The 22,021-nt window shown below is 48.2% G+C and overlaps 1 protein-coding gene and 1 long non-coding RNA gene across 2 annotated transcripts in view; one reads left to right on the top strand and one right to left on the bottom strand.

Moving 5' to 3' along the window:
* Positions 1–502: 502 nt before the first annotated feature.
* Positions 503–22,021, top strand: part of RAPGEF3 (Rap guanine nucleotide exchange factor 3) — a 369,364-nt gene continuing 347,845 nt past the window's right edge. Inside the window, exon 1 of the mRNA XM_063952220.1 lies at positions 503–1,606. Within this exon, the coding sequence (XP_063808290.1) occupies positions 1,436–1,606 (171 nt within the window). The 5' untranslated portion in view covers positions 503–1,435. The remainder of the gene's footprint in view (positions 1,607–22,021) is intronic.
* Positions 1,535–22,021, bottom strand: part of LOC135008718 (uncharacterized) — a 176,696-nt gene continuing 156,209 nt past the window's right edge. The window contains exon 5 of the long non-coding RNA XR_010208373.1: positions 1,535–1,662. This is a non-coding gene — a long non-coding RNA (uncharacterized LOC135008718). The remainder of the gene's footprint in view (positions 1,663–22,021) is intronic.

Genomic DNA, 22,021 nt, shown 5'->3' with positions numbered 1-22,021 from the left:
GGTGCAGGCCCCTCTGGAGTCTGGAGGGTCCCATGTGCTCTGAGGCACAATTATATGGGTGCAGGGGCCCATGTGCGCTGCACACCCTGCAACCATCATAAATATGCCAATGGTAGTAAATCAAGCTGTGCAGAATCATGCAAAGATAACCACATTGTACCTGGTGCAGAATCTTTCTCCCAAATCTTGTTTTATTTTTGGGGTTTTTTTTTACTGAAAGAAAATGTAATATTTTTAAATGCAAATAGTCCATAGCCTGGATCTGGAGTATGTATTATGTCAGAAAGCAACAACTGTTTAATTTCTCTCAGATTATCTCGTAACCTCCCCAATGGTGCCCACAGTCCCCAGTATTTGTGCATTATCTCCCTCCCCACTGCTGCCCCTCCTTCCTTTGCTCTCCTGGGAGTGTACATTTCTTCATAATGTCTTAGGTCACCTGCCAAGATCTTCTGTTCTGTAGTTGTAGCACAGTAAAAGCCAGTGTGTTTGAGAGAGAGAGAGAGAGAGAGAGAGAGAGAGAGAGAGAGACAATCAGTGCTGTCCCTCTATGCCAGCCAGCCACACTGACTGTCCCCATGATAATAAGGACACTGGCTGCACAGAGCCACCTGGTCCTGGATACCTCAGACCGGTTACTCTGCAATAACCTTTCTCCCTCAGAAGAAGGGACCATTACTGTTCTGGGCTGATAACCTGCCTGACTGCTTGTGTACATTTGCTTGAGGCGTCCTAGTAGGTGCAACCTTCTAAGCAGTGTGTAGGCAAGGAGCTGGGCTGCAGTTGCTGTGTAAAGTGAAAGAGCCAGGACGTGCAGCACTGAGCTCTGTGTATCAGGATTCATTGCTGGGAGAGCAGCTCTGTGCCATTGCCTGAGAGGGCTTACAAAGACAAAACTTTCAATAGAGACTATTATTGGTTCCATTCACCTCCTCCTCTTCCCAAGAGACAGCATTGTGCCGGCAATGAGGAATAGCAACCTCTACTCAACACAGGGCAGTGAGAGACAGGATCAGATCGGTGCGACAAGTCCCGGAGATCTGATCTGAGGATACTGGACAATCTGGACCGGATCGTGGATGAATTCTCTAACCTGTTCTACACAAAATGCTTCTCAGCTGCTAAATACAAAACCACTGCTGGATACAACTGCAATATAATTACAAATAGTTCCCTTTAATGTCTGCAACAGTTTAACTAAACATATTAGTTGCCGGATTGTCCCTCTGAAATGACAGTAATCATATGTCTTCTGTGCAGTGTTGGAACTTGCAATCCGTGAAAGTGTTGTTATTTTTTACCTAATCACATTGGTTTTACAGTGTCACAGTCGATTTATTCTGCAAAGAGACCAGCATTACAATAAGTGGAGAAGAGGTAGCATTGTGGACGGAGCTCGTGTACCTGGTAGACAGGGTAGAGCAGCGTCTGGCTGATGGTCGGCTTCAGCATCGGGGTCTCTGTGCTGAGGGTTCCACATCACCTATTACATCTGTGTGATATGAGGCACAGGAACAAGATGCATTTTTTCAGGAGTTACTCCTACGAGATCCAAGTGGACCAGAGATCTGATGACATTACCAAAAGTATCCAGGGCATCAGATGGGTATGTAGGCTTGTCTACCTTTAAATGTTTTTCAGTGTGATTAAGAGATTGGTACCCTATAAAAAAGCAGGTATAATAATAGATTTTCATATTTGCTTAATCTGCACATTAATTGTTAATTAATTAATTATCTGTATTATTATATACTATAACAGACAAAAAAAAATCAATATTACATTAAACATAGACGTTTGATGGTGGATGAAGAACAACCTGTTATGTCTATACATTAATTTGCTCATTTGTTGCAAGGGTTGGATTTACTATTCCTCTACTATCATGTTCTTTCAGTAAAGACATACTTCCTAGAATTATACAAATGTTCCCTCTTGGCTCCAAACTTCAAAGGCATTTATTTATATATTGAAAAGTGATAGTGGACAATATCTGCTGGTGTTATTTACTGAAGGGAAGATGTTATATTTACTGAAGGGAAGATCTGCAGCGATTAACCCTTAGCAAGCAATCAACAATTACATTTGAAAGATTTTGCTTGGTTGTTAAAGGTTTGTCCATGAGTCTCTACAGCTCTGTCAGGTGGGTGAGATTATGCTGTACATGACAGGAGCAAGGTGTAATGTATTTATGTATTTGTCTACATTCATGTGTAATGTGTAAATATATGTAGTAACTAGTGAGACAAACTAGGAAAATGATTTCGTATTTATTGATCCAAGTTTGTTACACTGGATGGTCTTTCTATTGATTCTCTGCAAGTTCTGTTGACATTGAGGATATTGTAAAAAATAATTCTCTATTCCTACTGTATTTGATCTGTTTCATTTTCACTTTTCTCTATTATGTGTGTGCGCTAGTTTTTGTGTTTATCTGCATCCATTACTTCTGTGGCATCCAAGTTACATGGATTTTCTCCATTCATAAAAGTCACCAAATTCCTGTAATTAGGTGCTGAATGCAGTAATACAGATATAAGGAGGTTGATTTGGGGATAATTAAAGATTTCCGGCATACAACATATGACATCACTCAGAAAGCGTCATACATTTCTCATTTTGTTTTGGTCTCTTAAATACCTATTTGATGAAAATGAACAGTACATCTATTATCTACTTTCCTTGTATGCTTGTAAAATGCAAAGATATTAACAGATGTTTGAATAGTAATAATACAGGATTTTACCTACCTTCAAGAAAGGTATTACTATATGCTTAGACTAGAGTGCTGTTTCCTTATGTTTGTCCCATACAGGGGCGGATCCAGGAGAAAATGATAGGGGGGGCACCATGGAAGGGGCAAGTACATTTGCGTGCGGCTTCGGTGCATGTGAGGTGGCGCTTCTTATACAATGCCCACAGTTGTAGCGCTCATTATGCAATGTCCACTGTACTGGTAGTGCCCCTTATATAGACCCCATATTAGTGGTGTCCCTTATGCAATGCCCGTATTGCCCCCAGTAGTAATGTTGCCTGTAGTAATGCCCCCAGTCATTATGCCCCCAGTGGTAATGCCCCTGCAGTTATGACCCCAGTAGTTTAGCCACCAGTAGTAATGCCCCCCTATAGTTTGCCCCATTGTAGTTTAGCCCCTGTAGTTATGCCCCCCTTATAGTTTAGCCACCAGTAGTAATGCCCCCCTGTAGTTTGCCCCATTGCAGTTTAGCCCCTGTAGTTATGCCCCCCTTATAGTTTAGCCTCCAGTAGTAATGCCCCCAATAGTTTGGCCCCTGTAGTTATACCCCCAGTAGTTTGGCTCCCCCTGTAGTTTAGCCCCCAAGTAGTAATGCCCCCAATAGTTTGGCCCCTGTAGTTATGCCCCCAGTAGTTTGGCTCCCCCTGTAGTTTAGCCCCCAAGTAGTAATGCCCCTGTAGTTTAGCCCCCAAGTAGTAATGCCCCCTGTAGGTGCCCCCCAGTAATAATGCCCCCAGTAGCTGCCCCCCCCCAGTAATAATGCCCCCAGTAGCTGCCCCCCCAGTAGTGATGCCCCCAGTTATAATGCCCCCAGTAGTAATGCCCCCCCTCAGTAGTAATGCCCCTTGTTGATGCCCCCCCCAATAGTAATGCCCCTTGTTGGTGCCCACCCAGTAGTAATGTCCCCCCGTAGTTTCCCCCAGGAGATGCCACCGCTGCATTAAGGAAGAAAAAAACATAATACTTACCGAGCCCCGTTCCCGCGCCGCTGCAGTCCTCCTTCTGGCTGGCGTCCTCTCCTCAGTACTATGAGAGAGACGTCATGACTGACGTCTCTCCCATAGCGCACGGCGCAGTGACAGCGCCGGAAGCCGGAGCTCAGTACTGAGCTCCTGCCTCCGGCTACCGCTGTGCAGGGAGACGGGCGCCCGCTGGTAACACAATCTCAGCGGGCGCCCATCATCTCCCTGTGCGGCGCCGACGCCGCGGGGGGGGGGGGGGGGAGCCACAAATGACAGGGGGGGCACGGGCCCGAGTGCCCCCCCCCCCTGGATCCGCCACTGGTCCCATAAATATGTTATCTCTTTTCAAAGCTTTAATCTCAGTAACCCATGTGTGTTATTCCTCTCACAGTGGGGGCAATTTATCAATCACTGCATTTGCAATGTGATCTGGGATGTTTGTAGTCAAGATCACATTGCAGGATGCGCATACATCGGGCAGATCTATGAACAGGGGCGTTTCTAGCCAATTTGGCTCCCAGTGCGAGATTTCAAAATGCGCCCCCCCCCCGCCCCCATTGCTATAAAAAAAAAATGCACCCCCCCCCATAGCTATAAAAAGGAAAAGCATGTGCGCTCCCGACAAGGGGGAGTGGCCTGATTAAAATGGGCGTGGTCTCATTAAAGTGGGCATGGCCTCATCTGATATCACCACGGCCACCACAGGGAAAAAAAATAAAATCAAAAGTCCCCATTTTACACATTACAGCAGGCAAGTGTCCCCATTTTACACAGTATAGCAGGCACGTGTCCCCATTTTACACAGTGCGGCAGGCAGGTGTCCCCATTTTAAACAGCGCGGCAGGCAGGTGTCCCCATTTTAAACAGTGCGGGAGGCAGGTGTCAAGTGGGGGGGAAGGAAGGGAGAGGGAGAGAGAGACTACTTACTTACATAGAAGATCTTCCCGCTCTTTGGGTCGGGCCGCCTCACCTCCCTCGCGCCGGCCGCCTCCTACTTCCAGGCTTGTCTGCTCCTCCTCCCTCTTGAGTACTCCTGCTCGGGGGGCGGGGTTTCGTGGAATGACGCGATTGTTTCGTGACGTCACGACGCAAACGCGTCATTCCGCGAAACTCTATCCCCGAGCAGGAGTGCTCGGGAAGAGAGAGGAGGGGGAGATAAGGACACACAAAGTGCCTCGGCGGGCGCCCCGTGCGGTTGCACGGCTCGCCCGCCGCTAGAAACGGCACTGTCTATGAAACGGCGATCTATGAAGCGGCGTATGCAAGGACAAGGGCTTTGAAATGAGCCCACCCCTGCGATTTGTTTGCTTCAGTGCCAGGAGTCCTGCGCATGCCCCTGGTCTGCTGACCACACATGCGTGGCAATCACTGCGGGGAGACACCCTCCCCCGGTGATTTGCAATCTGTAACCCATAGGCTACGATGGGATAGCACCATCTCCAGATGGTGTTAGCTACAGGGGCCAAACTCCAGAATGCTTCTGCACTGTTGTCCACGCATACACTTGCTGCAGGTGCCGATGTCAATTCAAATGCCCACTAGTGTATGACTGGGATTGACATATGGAACGGTTTATTAGTAAATGTGTGCACTTACCTTGATCGACCTCTCGATCAGCGCAATGGAGGCTCCACCAACAAATCTGCCAGGTCTGTATCCAGCCTTAGAGTCAGAATTTGTGGGAAATCATGGTCTATATATGTTATAAAGCACTTTCTCTGTAATGCTATTTAGTGCTTTGTATGGTTCAAGTGATTTCCTTTTCTGAGAAGTGAATGTTCACTGAGATAGTACCTATTCAATTGTTAAGTAATTTTCCCATGATCCTTCACATGCAATCCATTCCACTTAACATCAGATAACATTTCCCCATTTCTTACTACAAGTCACAACCCACACTGCCTGCAACTTACATGTTTCTACTGGGTTAACAGGGCAACTGCAGAATGCATGGAAGCCAATGTACATAAGCGGCGGACCTGAGATGCTGGCGGTGGGCGTCTCTCTCATTAGCATATTTCCGCAAGTCTGTTGCGTCTGACATCACAGTAGCAAATGCTGCAGTGTGCCCCTCTGAATCAGGTTCTCACTCCATTGTTTAATCTTGCTTTTGTTTGGGTACTGAATGCAGGGAGAGACAATATTAGTCTTGTAGATTTAGCAATGTGATTCCTAGGAAACTAATGGTGCATACACACTGGTCGATATAGTGGCCGTTCTCTTGAATGGCCGATATATCGCGGGTCCGTCTGCCAGTGTGTGCGAGTGATACATCTGTGAACTCCGTCCACAGACATATTGCATCGGCCCTGCTGCACAGCCGACAGCCAATATATCGTTAGACCGCCTGTACACAAGCTACAGGAGTCGGCGGTGATTGACAGCTGAACTGGGCGGGCGTGTGTAAATGCCTGCCGAGTTCATGACGTCAGTCCCCGACGGATAGATCAGTGTATATGCACAGCACACTGCCCGATCCGGCTATAGATATATCTGCAGATCAATTGATCTGCAGTTATATCTATAGGTGTGTTGTACCCAGCATAAGGAATGCTTTAATTGACAAAAACTAAGCACTTTTTGGGAAACAGAGGAGATATTGCAGCTCTATCCTGGAACTATCATTTGAAATCAGATTATGGTATGTCACATTTTATTCTTCAGAATTATGAAAAATCAGTGTCCATTTTTCCTGACCATTAGGGGCCCATTTAGAGTAATATCTACAGATAATCATGTGAAAATGTCTGTTTCTGTATGATTTAAGTTTCCTGTCTTTCTAAAAGAAAGAGATACCAGGAGCAATAAACCAAGCTCAAAGGGGCATATGTGCTAAGCCTTGCAGAGAGTTAAAGTGGAGAGTGATAAAGGAGTCTATTTACTAAGGCTTGGATGGAGATAAAGTACCAGCCAATCAGCTCCTAACTGCCATCTTACTGGCTGTGTTTAAAAAATGACAGGAGCTAGCTGGCTGGCACTTTATCTTCGTCCACTTTATTTCCATCGAATGCTTAGTAAATAGACCCTCCTGTCATTTTTCAAACACAGCCTGTAACATGGCAGCTAGGAGCTGCTTTGCTGGTGCTTTATCTCTGTCCACTTTTCTATCTTCAAGGCTTAGTAGGCATGCCCGAAAAGCTTGAGCTAGCATTAGATGCTCTAATCCTATGGGGACAGCACAGCTGGAGTGGGATCTACTGACATCCCCGGCAGGCATAATGCTCCTCCTGTCCCACCTGTCACAAAATGATACTGCACATACATACCTCCCAAATATTATTGCTATGAGATCTGGACCAGAAAGGGGGCATGTCCTCATTTGGGAGGGGGCATGATCTTAATCTAGTGGACGTGTCTTCGTGGCACGGACCTGCTTTGTCATTTTGGAGGCATGCCCAGCGCTACCCTCCCTGCACTGTATAGATGCTGTGTGCTGCTTTGCAGAGCAGCGGATGATCAAAGTCTCCACCAACTTACCTTCCCGGGCGAGACAGGACAGTTGGGAGGTATTGTGGATGCACAATACCAGGGTTAGAGCCAGCAGGGTTAGAGCCGGCAGTAAAGTGGTATTGAATGCAATCACTTTACTGCACCTTTCCTGACTAGTATCAGGGTATGCTGTTAATATACCTAAATGTTGGTGGTTGGAATCCCGCCCACAGCCCCGTATTCCCACTCAGGTGGTGGCGTGGACCCTAAGCTAAGCTCGTCACCAGGCCCTATGCATGGCGAACGCAGCAAGGCCACGAGAGGACTCGCTGCCGGAATGCCGCTGTGTCGGGATACTGACAACCGGCATCCCGACATCTGGTATATCGTATGTATTCCCCTATCAGAGCTGGGTTCCTGGCAAGGGATTTTTGTTAAATAGCCCTGAAAAGTTATTTCTTATCACCGTGATATCCATATACTATATAATACACATAATACAATATATTTTAAATAATATTAAAAACAATTTTATTGAGATAATAAAACCAATCTTAAAGTGAAACAGATTTTTGGATTTACTTCATGGTCTCCCCAATGCTAATGTATCCTGTTGTCGATTGCAAGTTCTGATCTGATAACGTAGCAGTCAACGCCGGTTATATTTATACAGCATATGAGGTGATATCAATGTCACAGGCTATGTTATGTGGCAATGTCAAATATTTATAAGAGCACATTATTAAGAGTAATGGACAGAGTTAAGTGTGTCAGCATGGAGGGAGCTAACTGAGTGGAAATATTTGTTCAAGGTGCTGCTGACGTTCATAGTGAAAGGAACCGTGACACAAGGAGCCAAAACAGGTAGAGATTAAGCACACAACACTCATCTCCGTGTAAGCATTCAGTCATGACATTTCTGCAGCCCCTGTGCTATCCTGTGCTGCTAAGCAGCATTTTCCAATATGATTGATTAAGGTGAGGGACAGGGTCGGACTGGCCCACAGGGGTACCAGGGAAACCACTGGTAGGCCCCACTGCATGAGTGCCCACTCCTTCCTCTAGGGATCAGGTTCCAGACTGTGCACTTGTATTAAACATGGTAGATATGTTGCATTACACTGCACTAGACTATTGTGTATTTCAAGCCTCTGTGGAGGCTGGCCACACCCCTTTTTAGGCTGGCCACACCCTTTAGTATGGGCCCCTATCACAGCATTCCCCCGGCGGGCCCTTCATGCCCCAGTCTGACACTGGTGAGGGACATGTACAGTATAATATTAATTGTGTTGTTATCCATAGACAACAGTCATATTCCGTTATCTTCCCTGTAACAGCTGATTGGTTGCCAGGGGACACATGAAATTCTGGTACATTTGCCCGTGAACCATACATTTCATACATTCTTACTATTTGGGCCCATATGTAATATGTAGTTAAAATAAATGCACTATTTCAGCGATATACAGAGCAGCTAGATTTAAAGCGGAAATTAGTTTTAAGGCAAAAAACTCCAGTTTTGCCTTAAAATTAATTGCCACTTTAAATCTACCAACTATACTGCCTAAACTACATTGGTGCCCACTACATTTGGACGGGATGCGGTTCTGCTGGTCATAATACTGACGCTAGGATCCCAAACGCTCAATAGCCCGCCATTTGGCATGCCGACCAACAGGGACTATTCCCACCCGTGGGTGTCCATGACACCCATAGCATGGGATTAGAACATGTTGCGCGGCTTCGTTGCCGGCCATCTAAAAGCCGGAATCCCAGCTTCGGTATGGTAACTCAACCCCATTTAGACCTTTGGCTTCATTGTCAAAGAAGTGGTGTTAACATAAATCAATCTATGAGTACTGCACACTAGTCAGTGAAGTTTATAACATTCATATCCCCATAACATATATAGGAGCTAGGTAGAATATGTAGACATTTAGCAAGTGTACTTGTTCAGAATGTTGAAAGATGACGTCAAAATCCACAGTGTCAGAATGTCGACAGTACTGTTATAGGGGCATAGGTATTAAAGCTTGGATAGAGATAAAGTGGAGAGAGATAAAGTACCAACCAATTCGCTCCCGGGCAGATGTACTAAGCCTTGAAGAGTGATAAAGTGGAGAGAGATAAACTACTAACCAATTAGATCTTGTCATTTTTCAAACACAGCCTGCAACATGGCAGTTAGGAGCTAATTGGCTACTACATTATCTCTCTCCACTTTATCTCTCTCCAAGCTTTGATACATATGATCCCTAGCCTTGCCAAACAGTGGAGCTGCTTGGTCGGCATGCGGCGAGATGAGAATGCTGCAAAGCCATGCCTGTGATTCGCAACACGCCCCCGTGAGGCGTGGCCACACCCACTTTTCACGTACATGTGCACACTGGCAATGTTGAGGGTGCAAATCATCCTTAGTCCATCACTGAACCAGAGGCCTTCTGTCCAACCAATCAGTAGAAATGTCAAGAAAGTTTGCTCTACAACAACCACTCAATAATAGGAGCAAACACTCAGTGCATGTCATTATCTTTTCCCCAGTTCTAATTTTATAAACATTTTAAATATTATCAAAATGAAGAAAGCATAAAGTTACTAGCAGGCATGATGTATATTAATTGCCTTCTCACATATCAGAAATTGCCTTCTGATATCACAGAGTCATAAAAAAAACAGACCTTTATTGTAGATTATTGTACTGTATATTTATGGTATAAAGTAACAGTTTCGTATATAGCACAGCATATTCCATTGCACTTTACAATTGGAACAACAGTAATAGAACAAAACTGGGTAATAACAGACAGATGTAGTACTCAGGAGGGCCCTGCTCGCAAGCTTACAATCTATAGGGAAATAGGCATTGATACACAAGGATATTTCCAACATTAGTGCTGGTCCCTGTATCTAAGTATTGCATACCCTCCAACATTTTACACATAAAAACTGGTACAAATTAGGAAAGGGGGTGTGGCCACGGGTAACCGCTTTCCTATACTTTCAATTTAAATTTGGAGAGTAAAAAATCAGTACAGAGACCTTTTTGGCCAGTACAGACCATAAAAAAGGTACTGTACCTGCCAAAAAGGTACAGTTGGAGGATATGGTATTGTATTCTGGTGAGTTATGTATGACACAGTCCAGCACAGTTAAAATTGCATGCAAACTGCCTGGTATATCACTTCCTGACTGCCCGAGGCAGCCAGGGGAAAGAGTAGCTAGTGGCCAGGAAACATGCTGTTCTTACCTCGTTCAGCATACTTACAAATCGCTGACACATCTTAAGGGGGGTACACACGGAGCGATGTTCACTTAATTTCTAAGCAATCTGACTAGATTGCTTAGAAATTAAGAACACTTCGCTCCGTATGTAGGGGTGCCAGCGACAGCGATGCGCAGCCCCACGCGTTGCTATTGCTGGCTCTAGATTGGGCATGCATGCATGCGCCAGTACTAAAGCGCCGGGGGCAAAGCCTGAACAAAGTGACAAGTCAACCTGTGGAATTGCTACCGCTCAGAGGGCTATCACCAGCCTGCTGCAGCAATGGTGGGTGGCAGGACTGTGCGCTTTGATTTTCAGGACCAATGTAGCAGTGAAATGTCCCTGAAACTACTTTTCAAAAGTAGGCAAGTATGAGGTTAGGTTTAGGTACACCCGGGGAGGGTTAGGGATAGGCTATGAGGATGGGAGGGTTTAGTTTAGGCTGCGAGGAGGGGGGATTAGGGTTAGGTACACCCGGGGAGTGTTAAGGATAGGCTGTGGAGGTGGGAGGGTTAGATTTAGGCTGCGGGGAGGGGGAATTAGGGTTAGGCACTACAGGGGAGGGTTAGGGTTAGGCTGTGGGGATGGGAGGGTTAGGTTTAGGCTGTGGGGAGGGGGGATTAGGGTTAGGCACTACCGGGGAGGGCTAGGGTGCGGGTGGGGCGATGGTTAGGGTCAGGCTGTGGATAGGGAGAGTTAGGGTTAGGGGTGTTGAGGATCAGGGGCTGGCTGGCAAATTTTAGCCTGGTTGGCAAATGAAATCAAGTGGCCGCGGATTCTCTACCAGCGCATGGCAATGGCAAAATTGATGTGGCAGATTAAAAACTGCAGGCGTAATTTATCTAATGGGGATGCAGTTTAAAAGTGTAGTAAAATATCTTAAAAATCATTATGTCTAAGAACAATACATCGCCTACCAGGGAATCAGTATGATATCCTGACAGCCGGAATACCAGCGGTGAGTGCAGTGTGTCCCCTTGCGGGCTTGTTGCGCTCGCCACTCTTCGGGCCTGACACTAATCTATTCCCCCTCGGGTGGGGACGTGGCATTTTACCAGGTGTCAGTATCCTGACCGCCGGCAATGTGATTGCCCCCCCCCCCTACCAGCCCTGTCTGACAAACAGAACCTATTCTAAAGGGTTGGGGTCGGGTGACCTGTCTACATCCCATTCTAATTACTTATATAAAACATAGGAAACAATGGGCCTAATTCAGATGTGGATGGAGTGGCTGTCACTTCCTTGGAAGCAGCAGTGATAGCGCTGTATAGTGATGCAGCAGGAGGCGTCTTTTACAAGTAGACGTCTCCTGCTGCAGTAGTGATCTTACCTGCATCCTAGGATGCAGGCATCGGATCACTGACTTCCCATAGGAGAGCTTGCAGAGATTCCTGGCCTCTTCTCTCCCCCTAAACAGCAGCAACATGCCTCCGCTATGGGAAACTGAGGGCGTTGCCACCACTCCCCACCCCAAAATGGCAGCAGACTGTCTATCACTGACAATCTGCTGCCATCCTACTTCATCTTACATCACAGGACCCCTTTGTGCATGCACTAAACGGGTCCTGCGCAAAATCAACGTACAGATAATAAGTAGCAACATCAGCTGGACCAGAATGAGGTCCGATATACTGTACAATAACCACTTTACATCAGTTCCTTCAATGTCCAAATTACATAAAATGTATAAAAAGAGAAAAAAAATTAAGGTGGTCAGAAAAAACAACCACATTCACAACACTGAGGCGTTTGAATAAGCAATTCATAAATCACAATAAACCATTAACATCACTGTTCCAGGAGCATACAGATGACAGTACTGTAACTCATTTCAGCAACTACATGTACGCAGAGTAAGCTTCAGTTTATAGTTTATGGAGGTAATGCATGAAGACAAATGGGTTTTTTTTTTGCCAAAAACTATAGCACCTATCATGTTGCTGATGATGTTCATGTGGTGCTGCATGGTGTCAGTTGGCACAGGCGGGCTGCATAGTACCAGTGTTCACAGGGTGAAGGAACAGGTGGACTGGATGCATGGTGTCAGTGGGCACAGGTGGGACTGCATAGTACCAATGTATGCAGGGTGGATGTACAGTGTCAGTGGTCACAGGTCGGGCTGCATAGTACCAGTGTACACAGGGTGGGGGCACAGGGTGGATGTATGGTGTCAGAGGGCACAGGTGGGCGGCATAGGCTCAGTGTACACAGGGTGGAGGCACAGGGGGATGCATGATGTCAGTGGGCACAAATGGGCTGCATAGTGCAGATGTACACAGGGTGGAGGCACAGGGGTGATGCAAGGTGTCAGTGGGTACAGGTGGGCCGCATAGTACCAGTGTAAACAGGATGGCAATACAGGGGGGATGCATGGTGTCAGTGGGCACAAGTGGGGCTGCATAGTACCAGTGTACACAGGGTGTGGGTACAGGGGGGATGCACGGTGTCAGTGGGCACAGGTGGGGCTGCATAGTACCAGTGTACACAGGGTGGGGGCACAGGGGGGAGGCACAGTGTCAGTGGGCACAGGTGGGCTGCATATGATAGTACCAGTGTACACAGGGTGGGGGCACAGATGGGACTGCACGGTGTCAGTGGGCACAGTTGGGGCTGCATAGTACCAGTGTACACAGGGTGGTGTCAGATGGGAAGGGCCATAACTAGGTATGGGCGAGAGGTGCTTCGCACACAGCACAATGCGCTGTGGGGCTGAAAAATGTCCGCAGGCACCCGCCGGTCCACACCACACTACTGCCCGCCAGCCAGTGCCCCCATTTACTGTACCTGCAGCTCTGCCCGAGGAGAGGAGTGCCGGACCCCCGCTCCCTCCCTCTCTCACTGATTATACTACTTTGTAGCCGGGCGGGCATATGGTTTGTGGTGCAGCTGAAGGGTGGACGCCAGCTCTGCTCTGGCTGCCAGCTGTGATTGGAAGTCTCAGCACAGCAGAGACAGTGGGTGCAGAACAAGCTGCAATTAAATGGCCACGGCATTATGCAAGACAGCCAAGAACTAACAAGTTGGCCTGACACATTTAGTATGCTGGCAGGCAGCCGGTACTGGTCATTACAATGAGGGAGGAGGTGAGGTGGCCGTCCGGTCCGCCAGAGGAAAGGACCTTTCCCCTTCCCCATCTTGCCCTGGGTATGATTGGACGCTTTGTGCTTCCTGGAAGTGCTTACTTTCAGTGCAGCGCTGCAGTGTTCAGCTGTGGGCAGACCCGTCCCTCCCCTCTCTATAGACGCAAGCAGAGGAAAGGAGGTGGGGGTTCGACTACTATCCTGGACCCCCCAGGCAGACACGGAGTATGTAGTAGGGGAGTGACGCGATTCGTGGGTATTTAGGGGGCTTAATGCCGTGAAGAGCCCACCCCCATCAGAGACTTGTGGCTGTGCTGTAGTCGGTAGCGTAACTCTCTAATGCTGGCTCCCGCCCCCCACCCCATCCACCCCTGACTAACCTTTCCTTACTCTCTCTCTCTCTCTCTATAATACTATCTATCTTGCGCCTCTCTCTCTCTCTCTCTCTCTCTCTCTTGACTCTCTCTTTTGCTTTTCTCTCCCCTCTCATCCATTTCTCCCTGACACCCTCTTTCTCTCTCTTTCTCTAATTCCCTCCTTTTCAATGAAACCCTCACTTTCTATCCCTGCCCCCCCCCCCCCCCTCTCCTTCTCTCCTTCTCTCTCTCTTTCCCTGATAACCTTTGTCTCTCTCTTTCACTCTCCCCTGCTCCTCTATGGGGAATTGTAGTGACAACGGTAGGATGGGGGGGCTTTTAAGATCACACCGTCCTGCATCAGCCACCTTGCTACTGCCTATCCTCCCCTTCTTCCGCCAACCCCCCCCCAGAAAAAATCTGGACACCTATTTTTTGACGAACCACTGCTTACATGTGCGTGATGTCCCAGGAGCCGGGCAGAGCCGCTGCCTGGCCAGAGAGACAATGCAGCCTCCTCCTCCCAGAGATCTCCAGGTAACTGCTCTCCTGGGCACCTCTTTCTGCTGATGATGATACCTCTCTCTCTTTTTATCTCTCTACATGTCTTTCTGTCCATCTCTCCATGTATTTCTCACTCTCTGGGGGTCATTACGAGTTGATCGCTCACTAACTATTTTTTGCAGCGCTGTGATCAGGTCAAAACTCGGCAAAATTGCGCATACGTATGCACCGCAATGCGCAGGCGCGTCGTATGGGTACAAAGCGGATTGGTGCTGAGTGACGGATTTAACGAAGAATACATTCACCGATCGCAAGGAGATTGACAGGAAGAGGGCGTTTATTGGCGTCAACTGACCGTTTTCAGGGAGTAGTTGAAAAAACGCAGGCGTGTCCAAGCGTTTGCAGGGCAGGTGTCTGACGTCAATTCCAGGACCGGACAGGCTGAAGTGATTGCAGCAGCTGAGTAAGTTCTACTCAGAAACTGGAAAAAAGTTTTTTGTACCGCTCAGCTGCACAAGCGTTCGCACACTTGCAAAGCGAAAATACACTTCCCCATAGGCGGCGACTATCTGATCGCAGCGCTGCAAAAAATAGCTAGCGAGCGATCAACTCGGAATGACCCCTTCTATCTTTCCATGTCTCTCTCCATATATCTCTCTCTCCATATGTCTCTCTTCCTCTTCATGTTTCTCTCTCTTTCTCTCTCCATGTAGTGTAATGTGAATAAGGAGCGATACGGTGAAGTTTAGTGTGTATTAGGAGCGATATGGTGCTGTGTAATGGGTATAAGGAGCGATACAGTGCTGCGTAATGTGTATAAGGGAAGAAACGGTGAGAGAGGTGGAATTAGCGGGTGATGGTAAGGACACCAGCCAAAATCTTGCCTAGGGCATCAAATTGGTTAGGGCCGGCTCTGCTGCTCAGTCAGTACTGCAGGTACAGCTATGAGGTATGTCCCACTTGACATTGTAATGTGTAAAAAAGGGGGACTTTGCCTGCCTAATGTGTAAAAGGGAGACTCTGTCTGTCTAATGTGTAAAAGGAGGACTCTGTCTGCCTATTGTGTAAAAAGGGGGACTCTGCCCACCTAATGTGTAAAAAAGGGAGACTCTGCTGCTGTAATGTGTAAAAAGGGGACTCTGCCTGCTTGATATGTATAAAGGGGGACTCTGCTGCTTAATGTGTAAAAAAGGGGAGCTCTACCTGCTGTACTGTGTCTAAGGGGACTCTACCTGCTGTACTGTGTAAAAGGGGACTCTACCTGCTGTAATGTGTAAAAGGGAACTCTGCCTTCCGTAATGTGTAAAAGGGGACTCTACCTGTCGTAATGTGTAAAAGGGAGCTCTGCCTGCCATAATGTGTTAAAGGGAGCTCTGCCTGCTGTAATGTGTAAAAGGGAGCTCTGTAACCACACCCCTTCACCATGAAGCCACACCCCTATATTTTTTGCATTCGCCTGTGGTGCGCACTGGCCCTGTTTTGTTTATGGGGGGGGGGGCGCTGATGCTGTTTGTTGCACACAGCGCTAAAATATCTAGTTACGGCACTGCAGATGGGGGTTGCACAGTGACAAGAGTATACACATTGGATACACAGGTGGGACTGCATGGTGTCAGTGGGCACAGGTGGGGCTGCATAGTGACAGAGTATACAAAATGGGGGAACAGGTGGGGCTGCACAGTGTCAGTGTACATGGGGGTAGAGTTTTGCAGTGGCATTGTCTACAAGGTGGGGTAGAGGTATACAGTACAATACATTGTATTAGTTTTTATCTGCTTTCGTTTGCAGACAGCTGCTGACTCCCAATACAATCTGTCCAGAGGTGAAGCTGGCCCAGAAGTTCACTCTTTATGCAGGGAGTTCACATAGTACTATTCTAGACTGCTCCTAACTGTACTGGCCTCTGCTACCCCCTCCCTGTACATACTCCAGCAGAAGGAAGAGCATCCCAACTCCTCCAATAAGCCATACCCCTTTATCCTCTCTCCAGGCCCTAGGGTCCTGGGAAAGGACACCTGGCTCCCCATTGGTCAGCGGTGGCCATTTCCTCCTATAGCATGCTATGGGGGAAGCCATTTTCTCTAACGTCCTAGAGGATGCTGGGACTCCGTAAGGACCATGGGGATAGAGGGGCTCCGCAGGAGACATGGGCACTTTAAGAAAGACTTTGGATCTGGGTGTGCACTGGCTCCTCCCTCTATGCCCCTCCTCCAGGCCTCAGTTTGATACTGTGCCCAGAGGAGATGGGTGCACTTCAGGGAGCTCTCCTGAGCTTCCTGACAGAAAGTATATTTGTTAGGTTTTTTATTTTCAGGGAGCCTGCTGGCAACAGACTCCCTGCATCGAGGGACTGAGGGGAGAGAAGCAGACCTACTTCTGTGAGTTTCAAGGCTCTGCTTCTTAGGCTACTGGACACCATTAGCTCCAGAGGGAGTCAGAACACAGGTCTCACCCTGGAGTTCGTCCGGGAGCCGCGGAAAAAGAAGACTTCAGAGGCGGCAGAAGACTTCATGATCTTCACTGAGGTAACGCACAGCAGTGCAGCTGTGCGCCATTGCTCCCACGCACCTCACACACGGCAGTCACTGTAAGGGTGCAGGGCGCAGGGGGGGCGCCCTGGGCAGCAATATAAACCTAATTTCTGGTAAAAGAGATATATATACAGCTAGGCACTGTACATATAAAGAGCCCCCGCCAGTTTTTATTATATTTAAGCGGGACAGAAGCCCGCCGCCGAGGGGGCGGGGCTTCTCCCTCAGCACTCACCAGCGCCATTTTCTCCACAGCACAGCTGAGAGGAAGCTCCCCGGACTCTCCCCGGCTTATCCACGGTGAAAGGGGGTTTCAGAGAAGGGGGGGGGGCACATAATTGGCAGCAAATAATAGTATTACAGCGCTACTGGGTAAACACATTGTGTGTTTTTCCTGGGGTATTAGCGCTGGGTGTGTGCTGGCATACTCTCTCTCTCTGTCTCTCTAAAGGGCCTTGTGGGGGAGCTGTCTTCAGATAAGAGGATTCCCTGAGTGTGTGGTGTGTCGGTACGTGTGTGTCGACATGTCTGAGGTAAAAGGCTCTTCTAAGGAGGAGATGGAGCAAATGTGTGTGTGTGGTGTCTCCGTCGACAACGCCGACACCTGACTGGATATGTGGAATTAAGTGCTGAGGTAAATTTATTGCACAAAAGATTAGAGAACAGACAGGGAATCTACCCATGTCTGTCCCTATGTCGCAGGGACCTTCAGAGTCTCAAAACGCCCACTATCCAAAATAATAGACACTGATACCGACACGGAGTCTGACTCCAGTGTCGACTACGATGATGCAAAGTTACAGCCAAAACTGGCAGAAAAGTATTCAATATATGATTATTGTAATAAAAGATGTTTTGCATATCACTAATGACCCATCTGTCCCTGACACGAGGGTACACATGTTTAAGGGGAAGAAAGATGAGATAACATTTCCCCCCTCTCGATCTTTGCCGCTCCCAACACCGCCTTGACAGCGAGCTCACTAGATTACCCGAGGAAATGGAGACACTCAAAGAGCGACAAGAGGACCAAGAAAATCGCTCGCGTAGAAATAATCTACGCATACGCGGCGTTCCAGAATCGGTCCTCGGACCATCGCTGCCGTCATTTCTGAGAGAATTCTTCACACACATAGTACCAGACCTCACGGACAAAGAGTGCCTCTGCGACAGGGCACATAGAGCACTCCGTGCAAAACCGTCTCCCGCCCAACCGCCCAGGGATGTTATTGTCCGTTTCCATTATTTCCGTTCGAAAGAGAAAATTTTGTCCTCCGTTCGAGATTCATCGGAGATCCTGTTTAAGGGTATGCAACTGCAGATTTATCAGGACCTGGCCCCCTCCACGATCCAGAAACGGCGGGACCTCCAGCCGGTCACCCGGGTCCTCCGTCAGCACCAGATCAGATACAGATGGGGATTCCCCTTTCAACTTCACGTCTCGGTCAATAACTTTGTTCACTCAGTCAAGACCTTAAACCAAGGACAGGAACTGCTGGCAAAGTTAGATCTCCTCCCAGCATCATCCGCAGTCGACATGGCGACCTCTTCATCTAAATCCCCGCACCCTCGGCCGCCCCTTCCCGACTGGACGAGGGTGACCCGACAGCGCAATATGGACAAAGACCCTCCCTGACCTGGGGAGCCCCCCGCTGCGGATTGTGTGCGAAATGTTGGTGCAACATCTCCGCGCCTCGAACTGAGCCAGAGCCGTGGAGGATTCGACCTCCATCCATATGCCAGTGTCGTAACTATCCTCTGTTATTGCTGTTATAATTAAGTTATACTTGTTTGCACCCCTGTGGTATTCCCCCTCCCCTCCCCCTAATTTTTTTTTTCTCTTCTCCTTCTCCAACCCCCTCCTTCTCCCCCCTTCCCCCTCCCTTTCTTGAATTTATGTTTGAAGTTCTTGTTGTCTGGACACAGTTCTCAATGTCCTATATTGTAATATGTCCGATATAGATGAAAAACGGCCATAGCCATTCTCAACCCTTGTGGCCCGTGCACCCTTCATCCTCCCACATGGTACCTTGGTTACCCCCCCATAATCCCTTATTGTTGCTTACAATGTTACTGATGCAGTGCTTTCTCCCTGGCGGCCCCCGAATGGGACCCACAACCTCAGGGATGTTTCCACGTTTGGGGTATTTTTTCTTCTTCTTCTCTATGTTCTTCCTTCCCTCTCTTTTCTTGTGCCTCTGCTTGACCTTACCGCTCCTTTTCTTGCTTGGCCCGGAGGGGTGGCCCTCTCCTGGTGCAAATGGTACGTTACTGGACCATATTGGGCAACATGCCATACTCCCCCACGTAAATAGCCATGTCCCTTAAAATATTCTCGGCCAATGTAAATGGCCTAAATTCCCCTAGGAAACGTACCATGTTCCTGAGCGCCTGCAGACGTGAGAAAGTCGACATAGCATTCCTCCAGGAAACACACCTCACCGGTCCCCACACTCAGCTTAAGGGCAAATGGTTCTCCCAGTCTTACTTCGCCTCGGCAGACTGTAAAAAACGGGGTGTGGCCATCTTAGTTCGCCGCAACATCCCGTTTACTCACTCTAGGACAGTGACAGACCCAGAAGGACGGTTCCTTATGGTAATGGGTACCCTCCGCTCTATGGCTCTCACTCTGGTCTCCACCTATGCCCCCAACCAAGACCAGTCTCTGTTTTTTGACTCTCTCTCTAAACGCTTATCACGAGAAGCACAGGGAAGCATTATTATGGGTGGCGATTTTAACACCATGATCGACCCGTTGTTAGATAGATCCGGCCCTCCACCTCACGCTTCCATGACGACCCTTCCTCGGGCCTCCCGCACACTTACCGCCATCATGAAACACCACGGCCTCTGTGACACTTGGCATTCTCAACACCCTCACACCAAAGATTTCACGCATTTTTCAGCTCCACACCAACACTACTCCAGGATCGATATGATCCACATCTCCTCTGCCCTCGTGCCACTGATATCGGATACGGCATCACACCTCTGTCATGGACGGACCACGCTGGGGTCTATCTCCTTATAGATATATACTGTGCGCCGCGTAGGAGATATAAATGGCGTCTGGACGACTCGCTTTTACAACACCCCTCAGCACTAGAAGAAACTAGATTAGCAATTACACACTACTTCACCGAAAATACGTCTCCCGACATCTCACTTAACGTTCTTTGGAAAGCCCATAAAGCCACGATTCGCGGCACCTTACTGGCAAAATCGTCAGCACTTAGGAAAAAAGCCGCGCAGGAGATATCCACCCTCGAATCAGAAATAGCCACCTTACTATCCAAACATAAAGCATCCCCCAATCCTTCCCTGCTCACCCAGATAGATTCCCTCCGGGGACAACTTAACACCCTTCTTTTTAACCGCGCGGCATTAATCCTTCGGAAACTGCAACAACGCTTCTATGATAAAATGGATAAAATAGATTCCCTACTGGCCAACAAACTACGTCGCAAGCAAGCGTTGGGCGCAATAGATAAATTGTATTCGTCACAAAGGGGAACCTATACATATGACCCTGAAGTGATGGCCGAAGACTTCCGTCTGTTTTATAGCTCCCTTTACAACCTACCTGGCCCATCCCAGCAGTCTCCTGACGAGACTGGGGGAGCGCGCTCATACTTGTCTGATACCCCCCTCCCAACCCTATCGGACACTCAGTTAGAAGCCCTTAATAGTCGAATCTCGGAGGAGGAGACAATAGCCGCCATACGATCCATGCGCTCGTCGGCCGCTCCAGGTCCGGACAGTTTCACAGCCCAATATTATAAACTCTTCGCGAAGGAGCTGACCCCACACCTAACCTCCCTATTTAACGGTATTCTTGAGGGAGCCTCCTTTCTGACAGAGACGACCTGGGCCGACATAGTGGTAATCCCAAAGCCCGACAAAGACCCGACTAGTTGCCTAAACTACAGACCGATCTCACTATTGAATGTCGACCTGAAGATATACGCGAAAATATTAGCTAACCGTCTGGGTCCTTTGATGTCCGGTCTGGTCCACCCGGACCAGGTCGGCTTCATCCCTGGACGCCAGGCACCTGATAACACTAGAAGGGCCATAGATCTAATATACTCAATTCAAAAAAGGAAATCTCCCTCTCTCATTCTGGCTCTCGACGCGGAAAAGGCCTTCTACCGTATATCGTGGTCTTTTGCCTTTGCAGCCCTTGACAAAATGGGATTCTCTGGAAAATTTTTGGAAGGGATCAGAGCACTTAACCGCTCCCCATCGGCCCAGGTTATGGTTAACGGTGTCTCCTCCTCCAGTTTTGGGATCGCCAATGGTACCAGGCAGGGATGCCCCCTTTCCCCCTTAATCTTCGCACTAGTCATGGAGCCCCTAGCAGCAAGAATCCGTAATAACAACACTATCCATGGAATATCCACAGGCCAATCCGAACACAAGATAGCGTTATATGCCGACGATGTCCTGATCTCCCTCACAGACCCAGCCCAATCTCTCCCCGCTCTTTTATCTGAGATCAGCTTATACTCCCAGTTCTCTGGATATAAAATAAATGTTAACAAAACAGAGGTCCTTAACTTTTATATCCCAGCAGCTCTCAAACAAGACCTTCAAACTATCCTCCCCTGTAACTGGTATACAAAGAAAATCAAATACCTGTACCTGACCCACCATCACCACCAACTTTTCCAAGCAAATTATCCCCGTTTATTGCAGACAATCAAGGAGGATCTGGTGGAATGGTCCAGCTACTTTATATCATGGATAGGCAGAATTAACTCCGTCAAGATGAGCGTACTCCCACGACTTTTGTTTTTATTTCAGACCCTCCCGATCTATGTTCCTACCTACGTGTTCAAGGCTCTGCAACGCCAATCCTCCCTTTTTATCTGGAACCATAAACGTCCCCGCGTTCGACTTAAACTACTTCAACGCCCCTCCAGAGGCGGAGGCCTGGGTATTCCGGACTTTAAGAAATACTTCTATGCTGCACAACTGGCTCAATGCGCACAATGGTGTAACGAGGGTGGGACACGAAAGGTCTGGGTGGGGATAGAGGCAGAAGAGATAGGCCTAGCTACATTGTCCTCCCTATTGTGGCTCCACCGGAACCAGCGCCCGCGCGCGGCCCTCTCGCACCCCGTAGTAAGTCGCTCACTA

Source organism: Pseudophryne corroboree, chromosome 2 (genome assembly GCF_028390025.1).
Source record: "Pseudophryne corroboree isolate aPseCor3 chromosome 2, aPseCor3.hap2, whole genome shotgun sequence".
Lineage (NCBI taxonomy): Eukaryota > Metazoa > Chordata > Amphibia > Anura > Myobatrachidae > Pseudophryne > Pseudophryne corroboree.
This window is presented reverse-complemented; position numbering and strand designations above follow the sequence as displayed.